The 18,742-nt window shown below is 38.6% G+C and overlaps 1 protein-coding gene across 1 annotated transcript in view; it reads left to right on the forward strand.

The window, feature by feature from the left end:
* The window catches only part of RELN (reelin), a 271,094-nt gene that overhangs the window by 131,044 nt on the left and 121,308 nt on the right, over window positions 1-18,742 (forward strand). Inside the window, exons 9-10 of the mRNA XM_014255169.2 lie at window positions 11,872-11,968; window positions 14,286-14,526. Coding sequence (XP_014110644.2) covers window positions 11,872-11,968; window positions 14,286-14,526 — 338 coding nt within the window. The remainder of the gene's footprint in view (window positions 1-11,871; window positions 11,969-14,285; window positions 14,527-18,742) is intronic.

Genomic DNA, 18,742 nt, shown 5'->3' on the forward strand with positions numbered 1-18,742 from the left:
GCAGTGGTGTGTGTGGCTGTGCAGGCTCTGCGTGGACAGTTCAGAGCTGCTTCCCATCCCTCCCTCCTCTGCAGGCTCTGCTGCAGCTGAAGATGCTGTGATGAGCATCCACACTCAGCTTGGCCTCCAGGGCACGTGCTCCTTGGAGCCAGGTGTGTAACAAGGTAAAGTTGTTACTGGAAAATATTGCCTTGAAAAACTTTGTTCCATGGCTCTCTCCTTATGTCTTAATATTACTAGATCATTTCTGGCTGTTTAACAGTATTTGGAAATGAGAATAGCTTGATAAGGAAACCTCCCACTTTTCAGCTTTGTTATGAAAATTCCTTCACATTCCTCTGAAAACAGCATGACTTTGTCAGTATCATATACTGGATAAATACATTATGTTTGTAAAGCATAATCCTACTTTAAAATTTCTTTCCCTTCAACATTCATGCCATTGTCACAAAGATCCTCTGTCATTACTAGAGCAAATTAGCAATTCTTCACCCCTAATTTACTAAAAATATCTAATCTCCCTACTATTTTACATTAAACCAAAATTGGTTTATGGGGGAAGTATTTTTTATCTTCTGAGAAGGAACACACCTTCAAATATTACAAACATTTGGTATTTCCACTCTGTTTCTTAAGGACCAAGTCATTAGTCTTGCAAACAAAGAAACAGACACAGGTTCAAAAGGGTCTTTGGCTTTACTTGGAGATAAAGCTTGGACTTGGCCTCTCCCTTCCAAAATATTATTATAACAAACTTTTGCAAATGTTGGGTTCCCTAATCTATCAGGTTTTACTTTGAGTCAACCATTAATCCTTATTTTCAAAAATAAGGATTCCCCTTCAAACTGCCTTTGTATGGCAAATACATGACCTGCAGTATTTAAGTTGTTTGTAATTATAAACCATCTTCCCCTAACTGATTATGAGTGACCTGAGTTATGGTCACTCCATATGAGTAATATTGGTGTATATGCTGATCTTGATGAATGAAACCTCTTACAAGAATCTCAACATGATGCAAAATATTTTTCATGCAGTAAATAAAATAATAAAGCCTGTCCCTAAACTTTTGGTGGACCCTGAGAATACCACTGAGCTGGCAAGGAAGGGGCTGCTGTCTGGGAGCATTATTTGTTGTTAATGCATGAGCAAAGGTGATCTTCAGTGCCTGAAGGCTGTCAGGCCTTGACACTGGAAATTCTTTAGGCATCTTCCCTGCACAGAACATATGCTAAATGCCTTAGCTATTGCTAAAGAGATGACATGAATCAAATCTAGCACATCAACCTCCAGTAAAAACAGTCTTCAGTGGGGTTTTAGTATCAGGCTTTAATCTGTGAGAATGCTTTGTGACTTTGCCAGATGGACTCTGTTTTTCCCCTCAGGAAAATCCCAGTAGATATTATCTGGAAGATGGGTCACTCATGTTGTGATTTGCTCGCTGGTCTGGAATCACAAGCATTTGGACCTTACTTGTAGATTAAGAATGGCCCTTTTCTCCTGATGCCTCTGGGATAGAATAGGATAGAATAGAATAGGACCATTTCGGTTGGAAGGAACCTACAATGATCGTCCACCCAACTATTTGAGGGCTGACCAAGAGTTACAATTTGTTGTTAGCTTCATTAACATCATCCAGTCAGTTCTCTGCCATCTATTGCTATTGAACCTTCCACTGTTCCAAATTATTTGACCAAGTTAATTGTTGATTACAGCATTTGACAAGTGAAGATGGAACCCATAGTGGGTTCCATATGTATTAAATTAATCTATTGCAATCACTAAAAATACCTGCCAGCAGTTTATCAATGTTCCTTACTATCTTTCTAATGGAACCTTATAGTAAGGGTAAATGTGTGTATCTATTGGTTTTAATATGGCTAAAGAATTATTAAGAAATATTGCTATTGGTATTCAGCTATTCAGGACTTTTTGGTGCAGAGATGTTGCTAGGGGTGATCATTCTATAGTACCTATATACTATTCTATAGCATAGTTGTATACATTCTATAGTATAATTTTCCCATTTTCTATCTTCCTCCAAAGGAAATAAAATAACAAACTCTCTGCTTTTACCTGCATAAATATTTCATTGACAATCTTACAGTGTAATCACTTAAACTGTTAGCAGAAGTAATAATTTCTCCAATCTTGTTCAACACACTTTCCACTCTTGCAACTTTATTTTCTGGTTGAGTAATCACCCCTGTCTTCACTTCAGATTTCCTGAGCCTTTAAAATCCATCAGACCATCAGCTGTACTTAACTGCAGAGTAATTGTAGTACCTGTGATGACTTTACATTTATAATGTCATGTTTTTTAAGTGGTGAGGTGTATGTGCAATGCACGTACCAAGGATTTCTATGTGGCATAGTTTATTTACAGTCTGGTTTTAATGATGTTGATTTCACTGCCCTCTGTGACTGTAATTCAGAAAACTATTTAAAATCTGCTATATGTTGCTTTTAATTAGTATATGAGTAAGGGTCACTGATTTGGATGCAGATCTTCAACATAATGATTCCAAAAAGATTTTCATGTCATGTCTGCTTCACCCTAAGACATCAGGTTAGTGAATCATTAGCAGCAGATTTTATTTCTCTCCCTGAACTATTAAGGTCACTAGGATCTATGTGAAAGCTGTTTTACTCAGAAAAATCCATGGCCTAATGGTCTTGGTGATGGTTGTTGAAGACAAAGCATGGATAGTGTTCATCTTTACAAGGCAAAATGAAATTTTTTTCAGGTATATTTATTCCATTTATTATTTGTAGCAGCAATTTGCCTTTGTTACCAGTGTAGTCTTGAAGAATTAGACTATAAAGTTTATTTGATTATGTAGATAATGGAAATACTATTTTACCTTGATGTGTGTTCAATCTACAGATTATTATTATTATTGTATCATCAGCATCATCATTAGAATTGTTGAATGTGCTCTTTGGATTAGTCCTTACCTGATAGGATTCTGTGCTTCAGAACTCACATTTACTTTGCTATTAACCTCAGCAAACAGAGGATCATGATGAAAAAATAATCTTACAAAAACAAATAGTGCAGCTGATTCACTGAGCTCCACGTATTTCTGTGGAGGAAACAGAGTCTCACTGCCAGGGCTGTCCCCTCTGTCTTACTCTGCAGAGATGTGCATGGGATGATGATCCCTTCTGCTTCCCACCAGAAATACCCCAATTCCACTTTGGCTCAGCCATGAGAACAATGACGACTGCATTTGGCCCCATGTAACAGTCTGAATGCCTTTATCATTTATGTTATCATGTTTTAATTCAGATCTGGTGGCAGCTGTTATATTGACGGTAGTGTTTTTATGCTGTTTATCCTCTGCTTGAATTCAGACCATTCAGAACATTTCCACACGTGTTTTGCTATGTAGGTCTTAGCTTGGCTGAAAGGAACCACTGCAGATCATTTTCTCCTAATTTTCAGTTTTGTTTAGTCAGTTTTACAATTAGCAGAAGCTATTGGATGACAGACAAATGCTGTAATAGCATTTTGTGAAACAACCTCAGCAGAACTGGAAAGAGATTTTGTTCAGGTTTCTTAGCAAAACTTACTCACACATCTCTAGAGAAATACCAAAGTGAAAAATAAATCCTTTCTGAATTTAGTATGGAAAAGCATTTGATCTTTTAAATTCATCACTATCTTGTTAGCTGAACACCAAAAGCCTCAGAGAGGAAGCTGTGGTGCCGAGTGTTTTGGGCATGTTGAACCACCTCCTTTGCTTTGCTCACCTGCATGGATGATTTTCCTCAGTCACACAAATTTATTCCTCCAGTGCCTTCCACGGAGCACCAGGATTCCTGTGCAGGTATGGCACATCCACCCAGTCGTGTTGATAGTGGTACCAGCAGGGAAGGGCAGCTCTGATGGCCACAGATTCATTGTTACTAGAGTTAAATTCTGTCCCTTCTAAGCAACAAGAGCACAGCATTAAAAATACTTGAACCCTCAGGTTGTTTTGTCCTAATTTCTTTCCTATGCATTTGGGAAAATCTTGTGAATTTAATATAATGTTACTCAATACCAAAATTGGCGTCATTCACTATTCTGCATTTTTTCTGCTTGCTTCATTTCCCCTTTCCCCACAGTAAAACAATGTGGGGTTTTGGGTTGTTTTTTTTTTCATTGGCTACCCAAATTGCCATTTGCTATTCTCTGACATGAAACCAGCTAATTTCCCTTTTCTGGTGGAAAAGCTCTTTGTGTTGATGCATAGGCTATACATTACATCTAATGTGAAAGAATCAGACAGGTAAGTAATATCATCAAGTACTCTTCACAGAGCATGTGGAAATGTTAGGTGGTGTTTATTGATTTTGCTGAGTTTTACAAGAGGGGCTGCCTAGGTAATACCTAGATTGAAACCAGGGTTTAAAGTTGATGCTGTATTTGAAAGACATTTTAATGGCCTTGGGGCAAAATGATTTGTGTTGTTTTGGCTAGCCCAAGGTTACAATGAAATATTGTCTTTATTACTTCTGTACCAGGGTTTCTCAGCCTCTGTTGGGAATTAAAATGTGAGCGTTAAAGATTTACTACATGGAGAAAAGCAAAAAGATAAAAAGCCTCAGAATTCAGATCCAGGGCAGGTGGCTGTGCCAGCACTTCACAGACAAACCTGGGCCGTTATGGAATTGGTCACTGGAAATAATAAATGCTGGATTACAGACACTGCAAATAATAAATGCTAGATTAATCCTGCTTGTATCATTGTATGAGGATAACACTTTTGTATGATTAAAAAAGGTCCACTTTTGAATTATACAACAAAGCATCTGTAGTTCCTGGGGTGGGGGGGAACTGAGAAGCCCCCACCTCAGCAAAACAGCCCTGGCTGCTCCTCCATTGGGTGAGGGACTGAAAAATAAAAGCAGATATAGAAAAACCCGTCAGGAATTACAAAAAAGCAATTTTTACCAAGCTAATCATTATCTACTTCATATACATTTAAAGGCAGACAATCGATTTTACTAGGTTTCAGAAAAGAGAGATACATCAGCACAGAATTGGCTTGAGAAAAATTATTTCCTAGATTTTCTTGATGCCAGAGAATTTCACTAAAGCAGCCAAGAAAAGGACTTTCATATCTGTAATTCAAGATACCTCCTTTTACACAGCAGTTCTTGGGCCCAGTGTGTGTTTCTACTGCCTCTCTAGAGTGGACTGGCTGTAGGGATCTAAATAAAACTTCATGTATTTTCCTGCAGTGTTTTAATACCTTTACCAGCACCTTATGGTGCTCATTTTCTTGATTCTAGACCTTAACAGCTGACCCTGGCTGCTCAACACATAAAGCATCTCTTTCTATTTATTGGTATGTGTTAGTGTACTACTGAGCTACTTTCGCATGGTATCATTTACATTCTGCCCAGCTTCACTGAGAGGTCACCCTCTCACTCAGAGAACCTCCACATAATCTGACATTAACTATTTAATGGCAATAATGTTGCAGTGTAGGATGTGGGCACCACAGTTGAAAATGCTTCCTGAGCGCTGTTTTGTCAGACATCCAAGAGCAACTGCAAGTATTTTGGGAGCATTAATGATGCTGTTGTTTCAGTAGCTACAGTTCCTGGGTGTCCATTTCAGCCAGGTCTAAACAAGTCTGCTCACTTTGCCTTCAGCAACGGGTTTTGTTATGTGATGTTGGTGCACTTAAGAGCATGGTTAAATTTAGCATCAGCTAATTATTTATTTGGCAACAGACATATTACCCAAGCACATACCTGCTGGCTGTATCTCAGAAAGAGACACTATAAATAGCTTTACATCAGAATAAATTGGACACTGGCATGAGGGAAATACAGCTTTCTGCTTGGATTATTTTCCTCTCCTTAATGTTCTCAGCACAAAAAGCAATATGAATTGTGATCTGAGCTTGTTCATTAGAAGAGAAATTTGTGTGAGCACAGGAAGCACATCAGATCTCTGAATATAAATAGACTAAGAGGAAGCTGAACCAGATAAGTATTTCCTCAGACTTCTCATCTAAAGGAAATTAGCTGCATTAATCATGAAAAGTACATTTGCTGTTATTGGGAATCCTGGCAGGAGGTGGATGGGAAGGAACCCGTGGGTGATCATCTGCTCCATGCTCCAACCAGGATCACACCCCTGGCAAGGGCAGACTGCTCAGAGCCCCATCCTCCTAGGCTTTAGCCCCAGATTAACTTTTAGGACTTCATTTATGAAATTACCTGATTGATTTTTATCAGATGTATTTAGTAATTATTCTTCTCCTCATCTTTTACAGTTTTACAGTGGTGGCTTTTAGCCTGCTCATCAACCCTTTAATTTTATTTAGATGTAAATAACTACCCAGTGTTTCCAAAATGGATCAGCCTAGATCTGCCAGTGGAACAAAAAATAGCTGCTCTCAGAAACCTTCAGAAAATTAATAGCTGAGACTTTATATTACAAAATTTGTAATTCTCACTAATGCTAAGGTAGATCTGATTTTTGATGTGAAAGGCAAACACCATTGGCATTTTTTTCCCTAGGGCCAGATATTTATTTCAGATTGTTTATCAGGCCACATACAAGAGTGCAGATAGTCAAAATCCTTTTCACACAGGGAAAGAAAAGCAGCCAGAAATAAAAATATTTGTTTCTATGAACAGATAGACTATGATTACAAAACAGAATGCAGTTTTTACAGTTTTTTAATTTGAATATTTTTTGCACTCAAAATACCTCTTTGTACTCTGAACTCTCTCTATAAATAAGGAAAAGCTGTTTAAAAAGTCTAAAGATCTACAGTGTTGTAATTAAAAAACAAATTGTAACTAATTTCAAAGTTGTGTCTTCAAAGAAAAATCAAAATGCTTTTGTGATCTTATTTTGAGAAAGTTTTAGAAGCAGAATTGAATGAACAGTGCATTGCATATTTTTGTACCAGTGCATCTCATATATCCAGCACTAAATATTCTATATTTTAAAATTATTAAAATCATCTTCTTCTTGGTCAAAATCCAAGATAAACATACACCTAAAAATTACCAGAACCCATGGTCTATTCATTATACCAAACATTATGGTTCATTACTTTGGAAAAAACTATTAGAAAGCCAGACAGATTTGGCCACTAGTAATTTATACTATCCAGTTTTTCTTAATTCAATTGATATCACAAAATTATAATCCTTAGCAAACACTAATCATTATTCATCCCATTAACAAAATTAATAAAAGTAATCTTGCAGCATTAGATAAAAGGGATTCTTCCCAGCGCCCTTTTGTTTTTCAGACTGCATTCAGGACACAATTTGAACCCTTCTGCACAATTTTTGTGTGAATCTTTCTTGTGCAGTCCCCATTAGACTCATTCTCCTTAAAGCCAGCATTAGATATCTCATCTGCTTATCCACGGGAGCACTCGCAGGAACTATCGAGAGGCTGTCAAGAGGCAGAGGACGTCACACTCTATAAGGAGCAAAATATTGCTTCCCTTGCAGATGGCACCCAGTTTTATCTCAGCAAAACACCAGCTTCTGATCAGTGTTGTTAAGAAATCTTAGAGACCAACAGCTTTAGGACTTGGGTTTCTGCAAATCTGACGCTGTTGGAGGCAAAGCTGTAGTGAGAATTAATTTTGCCTGCCATTGTCAGCCTGGATACAAATAACTGAATACCTGGATACAAACAGCTGAGATGTGGTGTCTTCACAACATCTCTCCTGAAATACTATGCAGTAAGTACTGCTACCTACATGACATTTAAAAAATAAGGTGGGTTAAATATTCACAAGTACTTTAGATGGCCAAAATCAGCTTAAGACGTTAAATTAAAAGAGACAAAAAATCCGTGACTGTTTCAATTGAATATGCTGAGTGTGGTCAGGTTTAGTCAGGTCCTGGCTATGGGCTACCCTTCCTGTGAAACAAGCAGCAAAACAATTGAGAAACATGCTTTTGTTTCACTTTTCTATTCTTTCCTGTTTAGCTGAGCAGAATTAGCAAAGCAGTTGTCAGGACATGTTTAGCAATCCCATACTCTACCAGTGAAAGCCCTCTTCTATTAGCATTGGTGCCTGGACTCAACATTGAGAAAATTTTGTTTTATTGAAATTTGGCTTGGGAAAAAATCCAAAGATGTAAAACACCAGCCAAATAAATTAGTGTTTCAGAATATTCAGTATATGGAAATGGCTGGGTTTTATAATAGAAGCTGCTCATAATTTTTGACAACAGACAAAATTGCTGTTTGAGCTTCAAATGCATCATTTAAAATTAAATCCATGAAGGTTGTCTTTACTCTAGCTGTTCTCTGAATGTTTTGGAAGTCTGTGAACATCAGATGAAAGTCTATCAAAAGGAAAAAAATAACTCCAAAGGGAAAAAAATACTTTGTTCCTGAAACACAAGGACAAGCTTGCCTTGTATGTATGTAAAAAAAAAATTTGGCTGTTCTTGGTCGGAGGATGGTTTTGGGGTACCCCCTGCTCCCCATAGATAATTACACATGCAAGACCTTAATATTGAAAATATAATCCTAACTCTTAGCCAGATTTATCTAGCAATAACCTCACCAAGGCATCAATCTTGCTGTGACATACTCACGTTAAGGAATAAACAGCACTTTTTCTCTAATGCAGTAGCTTACTAACCCAGACTTGTTTACAGCAATCATCGTGCAGGTTTTACTACCCATTTTCAGGTCTAATTCACATCCTGGGATTTCCTGATTTAAAGTAAACTGAATCTAATCTCATTCAAAAGGTTTTACGTACAACTTTTCCTTCAGAGGACAGGAAGGTGTGAATATTTATGGCATGATATCCTGCCCCTGCTTCTCTGCTAGGAGCTGACAAACTGTTTATTACCATCTCTGGGAGCAGTGGGAAGGACACCTCCCTCCCAAGCTGAATTGGTCCCCCATTCCTGCAATGTTATTACCTGAGCTCTGATCATATATTTGTTCAGAAAGCCAGAAATATAGCTTTGCTGGTCGAGACAGAGGCAAATATCCAAAAAGCAGATTTCTGTTTTAAATAATCCTAGTAATAGTAACATTGAAAGTAATATTGAAAATTCTATTCAAAGGCAGTAACTTGCAAAACCATCTGAGTAAACCCTGTCCTGTAGTGCAATTGCATATTCACCCTCCTCCCCTTCCCCAGGGAGAAATTCTTAATGTAAACTAGGATGTGTGTAAGTTTTGTAAAAGGTTCGAGTACCGGATCAATACTTTTTAATTTTTTTTGTTAGTTTGCATTTTGCATAATTAGATAGGTACATGAAAAGTAATCTATTTTATGATTCTAAGTCAAGAACATACAAAAAGAGGGTTTAAATGCTGATAAAGACATCTTTGTGATCACAGCCAGAAATTGCTGTTTGAGGACTTTCCCAGTCTTTAATTTTAATCTCCCTATCTTTAGTCTTAATTTTAAAAAATATTTTATCTTAATCTTAATCTTTAATCTTAATATTTTATCTTAATTTTCCCTATCTTTAATCTTAATAAAGTCCACCCTGCTTGTTAAAATAATAATAAATCCCAGAATTTGTCTCCCCTTTTTTTATCGTCTTCACTGCTCTTTTTCCAATATCAAAAGTGAAATACCACACCTACCATTTCTGAGTGGCCCCATTTCTTTTAAGCAATAGCTTTGATCTTCATTGCATAGTTGAGGGTGTTCAACTAACAGACAACATTTTTCATGTTGATTGTGCAGCAAATCTGGCCTTTTCCCCTTTTTAAGCAGCATATTTTGACTTAGCTTTAAGAGCACTGTACCAAAAGCTGATTGTAACACTAACTGGAATGGCACATGCTATAAAGTCTATATTTCTGATTATTTTTACTGTTTATGTTCTTTTAATTTCTCTCTGACACAAAACTCAGTATGTTGCTGTTTTACCTCACAACTTCTGACTGGCCAAAGACATCAAGCCAGCTGTAGTTCCCTAATTTTTGAACTGAACTCCTCTAAAATAAAATGAACAAATGTGATTAAGGGTTGGAACTCCTAAATTCCACAGAAGTAGGAAGTGACAGCAGATGTCACTCAGTAAAGTAGACCATCTCAGCAGATGGGCAAATATGAAACGCAAAGGCTTTTCCTGACATCATTTGGTTTTAATCTGATAGAAATAAAATGCCTTGTCAGTAAAATATAACCAGACAGTTGCTTTGTAGTCATTTTGGATACATGGCTGGTAATTCAAAGTCCTGCTGCCTTTGCAATATTAATTATTCTGTGCCTCTTTACAGCAAGAATACGTGTCAGACCAGCTGAACATACCACATGCAGCTGTAGTGGCTCGGAAGTATCTGTTACTCTATTAGCAATTTAACATTGGTGAGAGATACAGGAAAACAACTTTGTGGATCATTTCCAGGAATCTATTTGATGTATCAGACAAAATTATAGACACAAGATTTCATCCCATGTTTTGGACTGGTTTTCCCCCAGCAGAGGTATGCGATGTGTGTCTCAGAGAAGAAAAGCAGCTCTGTAGGGCTGAGAGCTGTGAATGTGAACACTGCCTCAGGGGAGTTGGGGCTGCAAGCTTTGTGCTAAATGACATATGTTCCCATTAAAATGTGTAAGTTGTTCTCCTGTAAAAGTGGTTAACACCTTTTTAATCAGGCCATTTATTTCATTTACAAAATTAAGCACCCCGGGTAGGAAAATGATAGTATTTTATTGTCAGCAGCGTGTATGTATATTTATACATATATTAAAATATGTATTTACACAACTTTCTGTGTGATTAAACGTATCTGAGACACACATAAACATAACATACAAATTGTGGCACATATAATACATACTCATAGTGTGAGCAAAGCTGTGGTACTCGCTCGGTAGTATCCTGATACCATCAGAGATGTTGAGAGCTGCTTCTCTTAAACCTGGAAAGTACATGATGTCTGCTGCTTTGAATCTCATGTGCTTATGAAATTTTGATCTTTGGAGCACAGGCTAGGATGTGTCTGTTTTACCGAGCATCGAATTTTCTGAGATGGATGAATTATCTGGTGTCTGAGGAAAAATAGTATTTTTAGTGTGTTAAATTAAAAGTCAGATTGTTTATCATGTTTTCTGGGACAAATTTCTCAATCCTGTTCTCATGTTATTTTGACTGCCCCACATATTAATTGTTAATCTCATCTTTTGTGACAACACCCAGAAGGCACTCTTTTATAAATCAAAAGTAAATATATTACCCTATCTTGCAGGGGTGCCATAAGGCTTAATTAGTTCATTTTTGTAAAGTGTTCTGAGATTCCCAGATCAGCATCAAGTGTTTGTTATTAATTATAGGATCTAGGGAGTATATTGGATGATTTCTTAATTTAATTACCTTCAGGCAACCTTAAAATAACTAATTTTGTAACATCTTTGTTCTTTTAAATTCTTGAATCACATTTGCTCTTGGCTCAAGTAATTCTGTATATACTGTAAATATACTGTAATACTGTATTTTTATTTCTAGACTTTTTAATTTATACAGTAATATGAAAAACAGTCTTTTACTGTTTTCCCTGTGAATGTGGATTATTCTCTAATAAGAAGGTTTTGTTTAAACATTAGATGGTGAGGTTTTTTTCTGCAGTTGGGGGTGTTAAGTAATTTACTTGGCTTCCCCTGGGAAATTTGCAGAGATTACGTGGCACTGCTGTGATTTATCATTTCTACTTTATTTCCGACTCATAAAGCATGCATTATTTTGTGTTTACTTTCAGCAACAGATCACAGGAAATTTCATCATCAATCAAAGCACTTTAAAATAGGGAGAAGTGATAAGGTGACAAAGGCACAGTCAGCAACTGTGGTTATTGGAGAATCATTTATGCTTCATTGTGTCGTAACACTTCTCATTTTATTGCTTTCCCAGGATCAGGTTCATGTCGCTTCAGTTACTCAGACCCCAGCATCACGGTGTCCTACAGTAAGAACAGTTCTGCAGATTGGACTCAGCTGGAGAAAATTAGGTTTGTTACAGCTTTTTAATAATTTTCATGTTTTCCAGCTGAGCAGGTGGTGTTTAAACCTGGCTCTTTTAAAACTTGTTTTATTTGTTAACTTTTGAGTTCTCCTTGTTCATACAAAAGATGAGGGGTGAAATTTCTGGCTAATTGCAGAACTGGCACCAGTTTTGGTAAATTCCAAATTCATCCATTGATTATGTGGGAAGTGAGGAAGAGAATCACTTCAGACTTAAAATACAACTCCAATAACCAGCGGGTTCAGATGTCTGAAAAAACAAAACTTTGATGACTTTTCGCATTTTAACACCATTTTTAATGTCAGCAATGGCCATATTCTATAATGTTTCAAGTTTCTACTTTGGTAGAGTAAAATGTTCAATAAGAACATTTTATAGTTTGATATGAACATTTGGCCTTTATCACACTTGTAATAACAAGATTTTGATGAATAGTGCCTTGCTTTTAAACCAACTGGTGTACATGAAAACACGAAGGATTATGAATTGAAAATATAAATATTTTCATCACAATATACACACCTTTAAAGAGGGAGCCAGTGTCAGAGGTGGACTTCTGTAAAAGAGCAGATTTTATTAATAATAGGAAAGGCATTTTGTGCAACAGCATAAAAGTATAATTATACAATTGGAGAAGAAAAAGCTGTTGTTTATATGCAATGTACTCATAGCATCTCAGTGTGCCTTCCTGCATTACTTCAGTGTCAGCACTATACAGGTGACTTGCTTGGGCCCATCTTCAGTCCATTGAGGCAATTTGCAGAGCAAAAGGGTCCTTCATTTCTGATGAATAACCAAAACCATATCTGCAAGGTTGTGTATTTCAGTATCTCATCCTCCAACTCCTTGTGGGAGTGGGACTACAATTTCATTGACAAAAACATAAATTGTATTCTGTTTTAGTAAAACAATTCGTGCAAATTATCTCAGAAAAATATAAGGCGAGAGTAATTCACTGCGGGCACTGAAGTTGCCTCAGAGTAACCACACAACACATTCTATTTTTCTCACATTGATGCAAAATTACACACCTAGTCCACAACATCAGCTCAGTTGCCCTCATAACTCTGCAAGCAAGGAAACTTAAGGGTTGTGAGGATGCAAGCGCAAGCCCTGGAGACCATATTTTTTTTAAAGTTAATGTGCATGCAGTTTGACCTCTCTTTCCTCAACTTTGATGCTGGAACCAGCAGTAGAAAATAGGTCAGTAGAGCAATGCCGTGCGAAGCGGAGAGGATGAATTATGGAAGGATGCTCGTTTCTCCTGTGGTCCGTAGGAATCGCAGTGTTTATTCGAATGTGCTTCAGCAGCTTCCACAGCACTACATGCAGCTCCAGGGAATGGTGGGAGAGCCTGGGAGAGGGGACAGGAGGGTAGCTGTGAAGGGGAGGTGTTGTGTTTTGTCAGTGGGATGTCAGCTCTGGAGCCCTGGGAGGGAGGCAGGGCAGAGCTCTCTCGGGGAAGCGGGGGCTGCGCGGGGGCTCCGGGAGAAGCGAGGACCGCTCCTCGGAGCAGCGCTGCACTGACTGTGACAGACACAATGTTTAGCAAGTGCAGGGCGATTTGTGGGGGCACATTCTGGGTGTGAATATGGGACAAATGCAGTTGCTTTTCGGCATTTTGCTTTTCTTTCTAAAGAGAAGTTCCTCTATTTTCTGCTATAAAAGAAAGCTATTGGTGCCCTTTTTCCCTAAAAGCTCTGGGTTGTCTCTGACAAGCTATTCACCCTTCAAAGCATCACTACCAAGGTAGATAGAACATTGACTGGCTGACATCTTGCAAACCTCAGTTTGTGAAGGACATGTTTGTCAGAGAAAATTCCTAGCTTTTGTCTCCAACAATTCTGCTCCATCCAAGTCTTAAGAGACTGAGACATCAGAAGTGAGCAGATTGTTTTGATGAAGGAAAAACCAAATTTTGTGAGACCTGTTTTGGTAATTAGCTTCTTTAACATTTCCTTTTAGCCATACCTGCAAAATACCTGACAATACCCAGTCACCATCTGTGACCAGCGCTGAGTATGGACATGGTCCTGCTCTATCCTCCTGCTTTCCAAACATTTGCACTGATCTGCTGTTTATTGCACTCTCTTTGAAGCCAGGCTGCCTGTTTGGGCTGGATGTGCACTGCCTGGCACAGTGGGACTCTGCCTCAGGGCAGGTATTTTCTGATCTCCAGAGAAGCTTTATCAGCATACAAGGGATAACACAACCGTGTCACACCTAGTAAACGTGTTAATTGAGGGAAAACTGTTCCTGACTGTGGCTTAAACTTAGTCTAATTCCCTATCATTGTTTTTCAGTGCCCCTTCCAACATCAGCACAATCATCCACATCTTATACCTTCCGGAGGATGCTAAAGGGGAGAACATCCATTTTCAATGGAAACAGGATTATGTTCCTGCTGGTGATGTGTATGAAGCCTGTTGGGCATTGGACAATGTCCTGATCATAAATGCTGCTCACAGAAAGGTTGTGTTAGAAGATAATCTGGATCCTGTGGATACTGGCAACTGGCTTTTCTTTCCTGGGGCCACAGTTAAGGTTAGTCTGATTTTCCGTGACTTAATGTTATTATTACTCTTGCAAGTAGAAGAAGACAGTAGCATCTAACCAAACTGTGATCACAAAGGTGTTCAGGCAGCTCCATCCTCTTCTAGCATGGGGCTCTTTTTAGCTTTGTTTTCACCCTTTCTCTATCCCATTGGGGCTTTCTAAAACAATGCAACTTTTCTGCCATGATCAAAAACAAATGGCAGTTTATGCTGTCATGTCAAAGATCATGTAACAGAAAATGGAAAACAGCTTCCTTTCAGCAAAACAGCGCAGTATTTTTGAAACAAATTCAAGTCTTTCTGTTAGATATTTTGAATACCTTTTTAACTTGATCTTGTTCAGCTACAGCTACTCATTTCACAAATTATCACAAAAAAATAAGGTTTCCCACTTTTTCTGTCTGTGAATATCCCATCTCCATTGCAGCATGCATTTGGGTAGTGGCTGCTCCTTAAGATTCTTTTTTAGTATGATCCTGTTTTGATATGTGAGAGACAGCAAGACCAAGATCCATTCTAATTTGAGAAAAACTCTAAGGACCCCAACTAAGTCTCTGTGCACAGAGTCCCTTCACACACAGAGTTGTTCAGTATTTGGAAAACAGCTGGATTATTGCCGTCGATGTTTCAAAGCAGCCAGAAGTTCAACACCTGATGACTTTCTGGTTTCATCCTATTTTCATTCACGAAAGCAGTTTTGATGTCAGTTTCATTTATGATGCTGTTAATGGTTTTGGCAATTGCACGGGAAACAGATGTCGAATACTGAGGGCAGTAAGAGTTTGGTTTTGGCCTCATCCTTTTCCCACAGAAGCTGATACAAATGGCTTCAGATTAATAGTTTAAGAAATAAATATTACCACTCATCTACGAATCATAGTGCCATCTTATTAACACTTTTTTTTTTTTTTTACTTCAGCAAGGTCATTTAAACTACATTAGCAAAGTTTTTATGTGAGATTTTAGAACCAAATAATGTACTGTGTATTTAATGAATTTATGTGATTGGTTAATACTTCTTGTTATCTCTGGATTTTGAAATCCAACCCACATATGTGTAGGTGTGAAAGAAAAGCAAGGATTAAAGTACCTCAGTACTTTAAAGTACTACTTTTCTCAGTTGTCCAAGCTTAAACACTGCTTGCTCTTTCTTAAACATGTATAAACAACATCTAAACTTTAGCAAATAAGCCTCTTTTCTGTTACTGTTTATGATTTTTTTTTGTTTAGTTGTGGAGGTTATTTCAGCATTTGTTTAGTTAAACTCAGCTAGTTTGTGCCAATACACAACTTGGCGTTCATGAAAGACAAAAGACCTAAACCTGGAGACCACTGAGCACTGAGAATTTTTAGACAGAAATCTCAAGCTCGAGCCTTATATGTGACATGAGTGAGGTTTCACAAACCTGCCGTTCCTCCAAGATCATCTTCTGGTTTTGGTACAAGTGAAATGTGCAAATGCCTGTTTCCTGCTGACCTCTGACTGTGTGTAGCCACTCACACCAGGCTGAGGCTCTGTGTAAGATGTGGTGTAGGCTCACTGGATTAAAACTATGTGTAAGATGTGGTGTAGGCACGCTGGATTAAAGCTTTGTGTAAGGCAGGACTGCAGTTCTTCATGGGACCCCGCACTGTGTATTGTCACAAGAGCACTCCTTCACTCACTTCATTTTTAGCTCTTGCTACATTCTTCCTCAGACTTTCAGGAACTATCTTGCCAAATATAATTTGAACAGATTTTGCAATGTGAATTTCATGTTATGTCAAAAGTAAGACTATAAATTGGGTCAAGATTTACATCAGATCAGCATAAAACCTGTCGTAGCTTTCTAACACCAAGAACAATTTTTTGACAATTTTTTTTGCTTTTCATGTTTGGAATATTATATAAAACTTTACAAAATATTTTATTATTTTCTTTAAAACGCTTAGCTCAAATCTCAGTTCATCACAAACATGTTTTGTATAAGTAGAAAGGTAAGAATCCTTGTAGATTGTGCTAATGACATTAAATATGGCATAAAGGAAGGCTATAGGAGATTTCTCTATCATAGCCAAAGTCATTGTCATATAGAATAATATTTGAGAAACCCTAACAGTGTTACAGAATTATCACAGATAATTCTAGTTCCCTTTTTTATACAAGTCTTTTTGCTTCCCAGACAACAAGAACTTGCTAAATAATCCTGATCTTTGTTCACAAAGTCTGCACAGCAATTTAAATTTTTTCTTTACATTTTTATTAAGGGATCAACAAATTCTGGTCTCATAGCTGTCTGCAGCCTCTTCAGCAGGGGAGCAGAAGGGCAGGCACCGATCTCCTCTCTGATGATCAGTGATAAGGTCTGAGGGAATGACATGAAGCTGTGTCAGGGGAGATGTAGGCTGGCTATGAGAAAAAGGGTTTTCCCCCAGAGGGTGGTTGGGCACTGGAACAGGCTCCCCAGAGGAGTGGTCACAGCACCAGCCTGACAGAGTTCAAGAAGCATTTGGACAATGCTCTCAGGCACAGGTTGCAACCCTTGGGATGTCCTGGGCAGGCCAAGAGTTGGGCTTTGATAGTCTCAGCGAGTACCTTCTAACTCAGGGTATTCTATGATTCTATGAAGTTTCATTGCTGTATCATTCCTTTTTAACTTTCACCTATATGCTTGAAGTTCCCATACTCAGCATCACAATGATGAACTTCATTCCAATCTCACAAGGCCTGTTTGTGCCATACCAGTTTCAATTCATATCCTCCCATACTCTCTCGATTACTATTTTTAGAAAAACTAGCCTTAAAAATGTTTCTTGAGGATCTAATGTGTAAGATTAGGCCATGAGACCACTCTCTGTCCTTGACAGTAAATGACATAGCAGTTTCCATCCACCTGGGCAGATGCTCTCCTCCCAGAGGAGTGGTGTCATCCTTGCTGCCTACCGAGTCCCTGGCTCATCCTTGAGCATACATCCCTTGAAGATAACGCCACTGGAGCAGACAGTGAGAGTATTACTGGGAAATTTGCAGCAATGTATTCACTCCTGATTGGTGTTTTTGGATGCTGTGTTCTAAATAAACACTGTGGGAACTTTCTTGTGCCCAGCTTGGGAAGCAGTTTCTCCTCCTTTCCCAGTCTGCTCAAGCTTGGTCCAGGGATTTCCTTACATTTCTTGTTGCCCTCAGGAGCAGTTGCTACTCATTTGAAAGTGCATGGCTGGCTGCAGACGCAGCTGGACCTGGCTACTGAAGTAGGATGCAAGCTGAGAGACAAGCCATTGAGCTTGTGGGTTTTGGTTCCAAACAAGACAGCAAAAGGCAAGGGAGATGCTGTTAGCAAGGCCAAGCAACCCTTAGGAGATTAATTGGATCCACTGGAACGTGTTTATCTGTGTCGGACTGTGTGCAAGGCTGTTGAACAGGATAAATTCCTGACTGTGTTTCAATTCTTCCAGTGACAGCTCTGAGCATGAGCATGGCCTCACAACTGAGCGTAGTTAGGGTGTTGCTCTGGAGGTTGAGATTGCTGAAATGCATGGAATAATGCTGTGCTTCTGTCAGTGATGCTCCTTGGATCTCTACTCCTAAGGAACAGAGAAGTGATTTCAGCTTTCAGCGGGCACTTCATATATACTGTATATTTGACCAGGAAGTGCTGAGCTTTGAGGCACAACATTTGCAAGTTCTTTTGTTTTCTCTGGTTGCCCTAGTCCAAAATTGGTTGTGCAAGATCTAAAACTAATTTTGAGAAGGGAGACAACCTCAGTAGTCCTAGAGTTTATTTCTGCAGTGCTTTGATTGCAAGAAAATAACATTGAGACCAAACCACCTGTTTCTGGAATTTTTCCACATTGGGAAAGAGCAATATGGATCATTACAGACACCAGAGTGACAATGTATTTGGTCATGGTGTGTTAACCCAGTGACACTTATCATCTTTGAGAAGAGTCAAGTTACAGAATTGCTGTCTCACAGTAGTTGCAGCCACTGTTCGTTTTGGGGCTGGAGGTTGCCATTCAGCTGGACAGCTTGGTTTGTTTGGTCTGCTGGGTTTGGGGACTACACCTGAGGCTGTTGGTTCTGAGCTCTGTGTGTGCAGCCTGGCATGGGATGGGGCAATGGGGCAGGTGTGTGCCAGCCTCGCTGAGCAGGCTGGGTTTAGGACTAGGGAATGGTGACTGATGTTATTTACTACTGTGGGCATGGCCAATAAACACTGAAAATA

This window comes from Pseudopodoces humilis, chromosome 5, assembly GCF_049639895.1.
Source record: "Pseudopodoces humilis isolate 2021_Gansu_Grassland_sample_001 chromosome 5, ASM4963989v1, whole genome shotgun sequence".
Taxonomy (NCBI): domain Eukaryota; kingdom Metazoa; phylum Chordata; class Aves; order Passeriformes; family Paridae; genus Pseudopodoces; species Pseudopodoces humilis.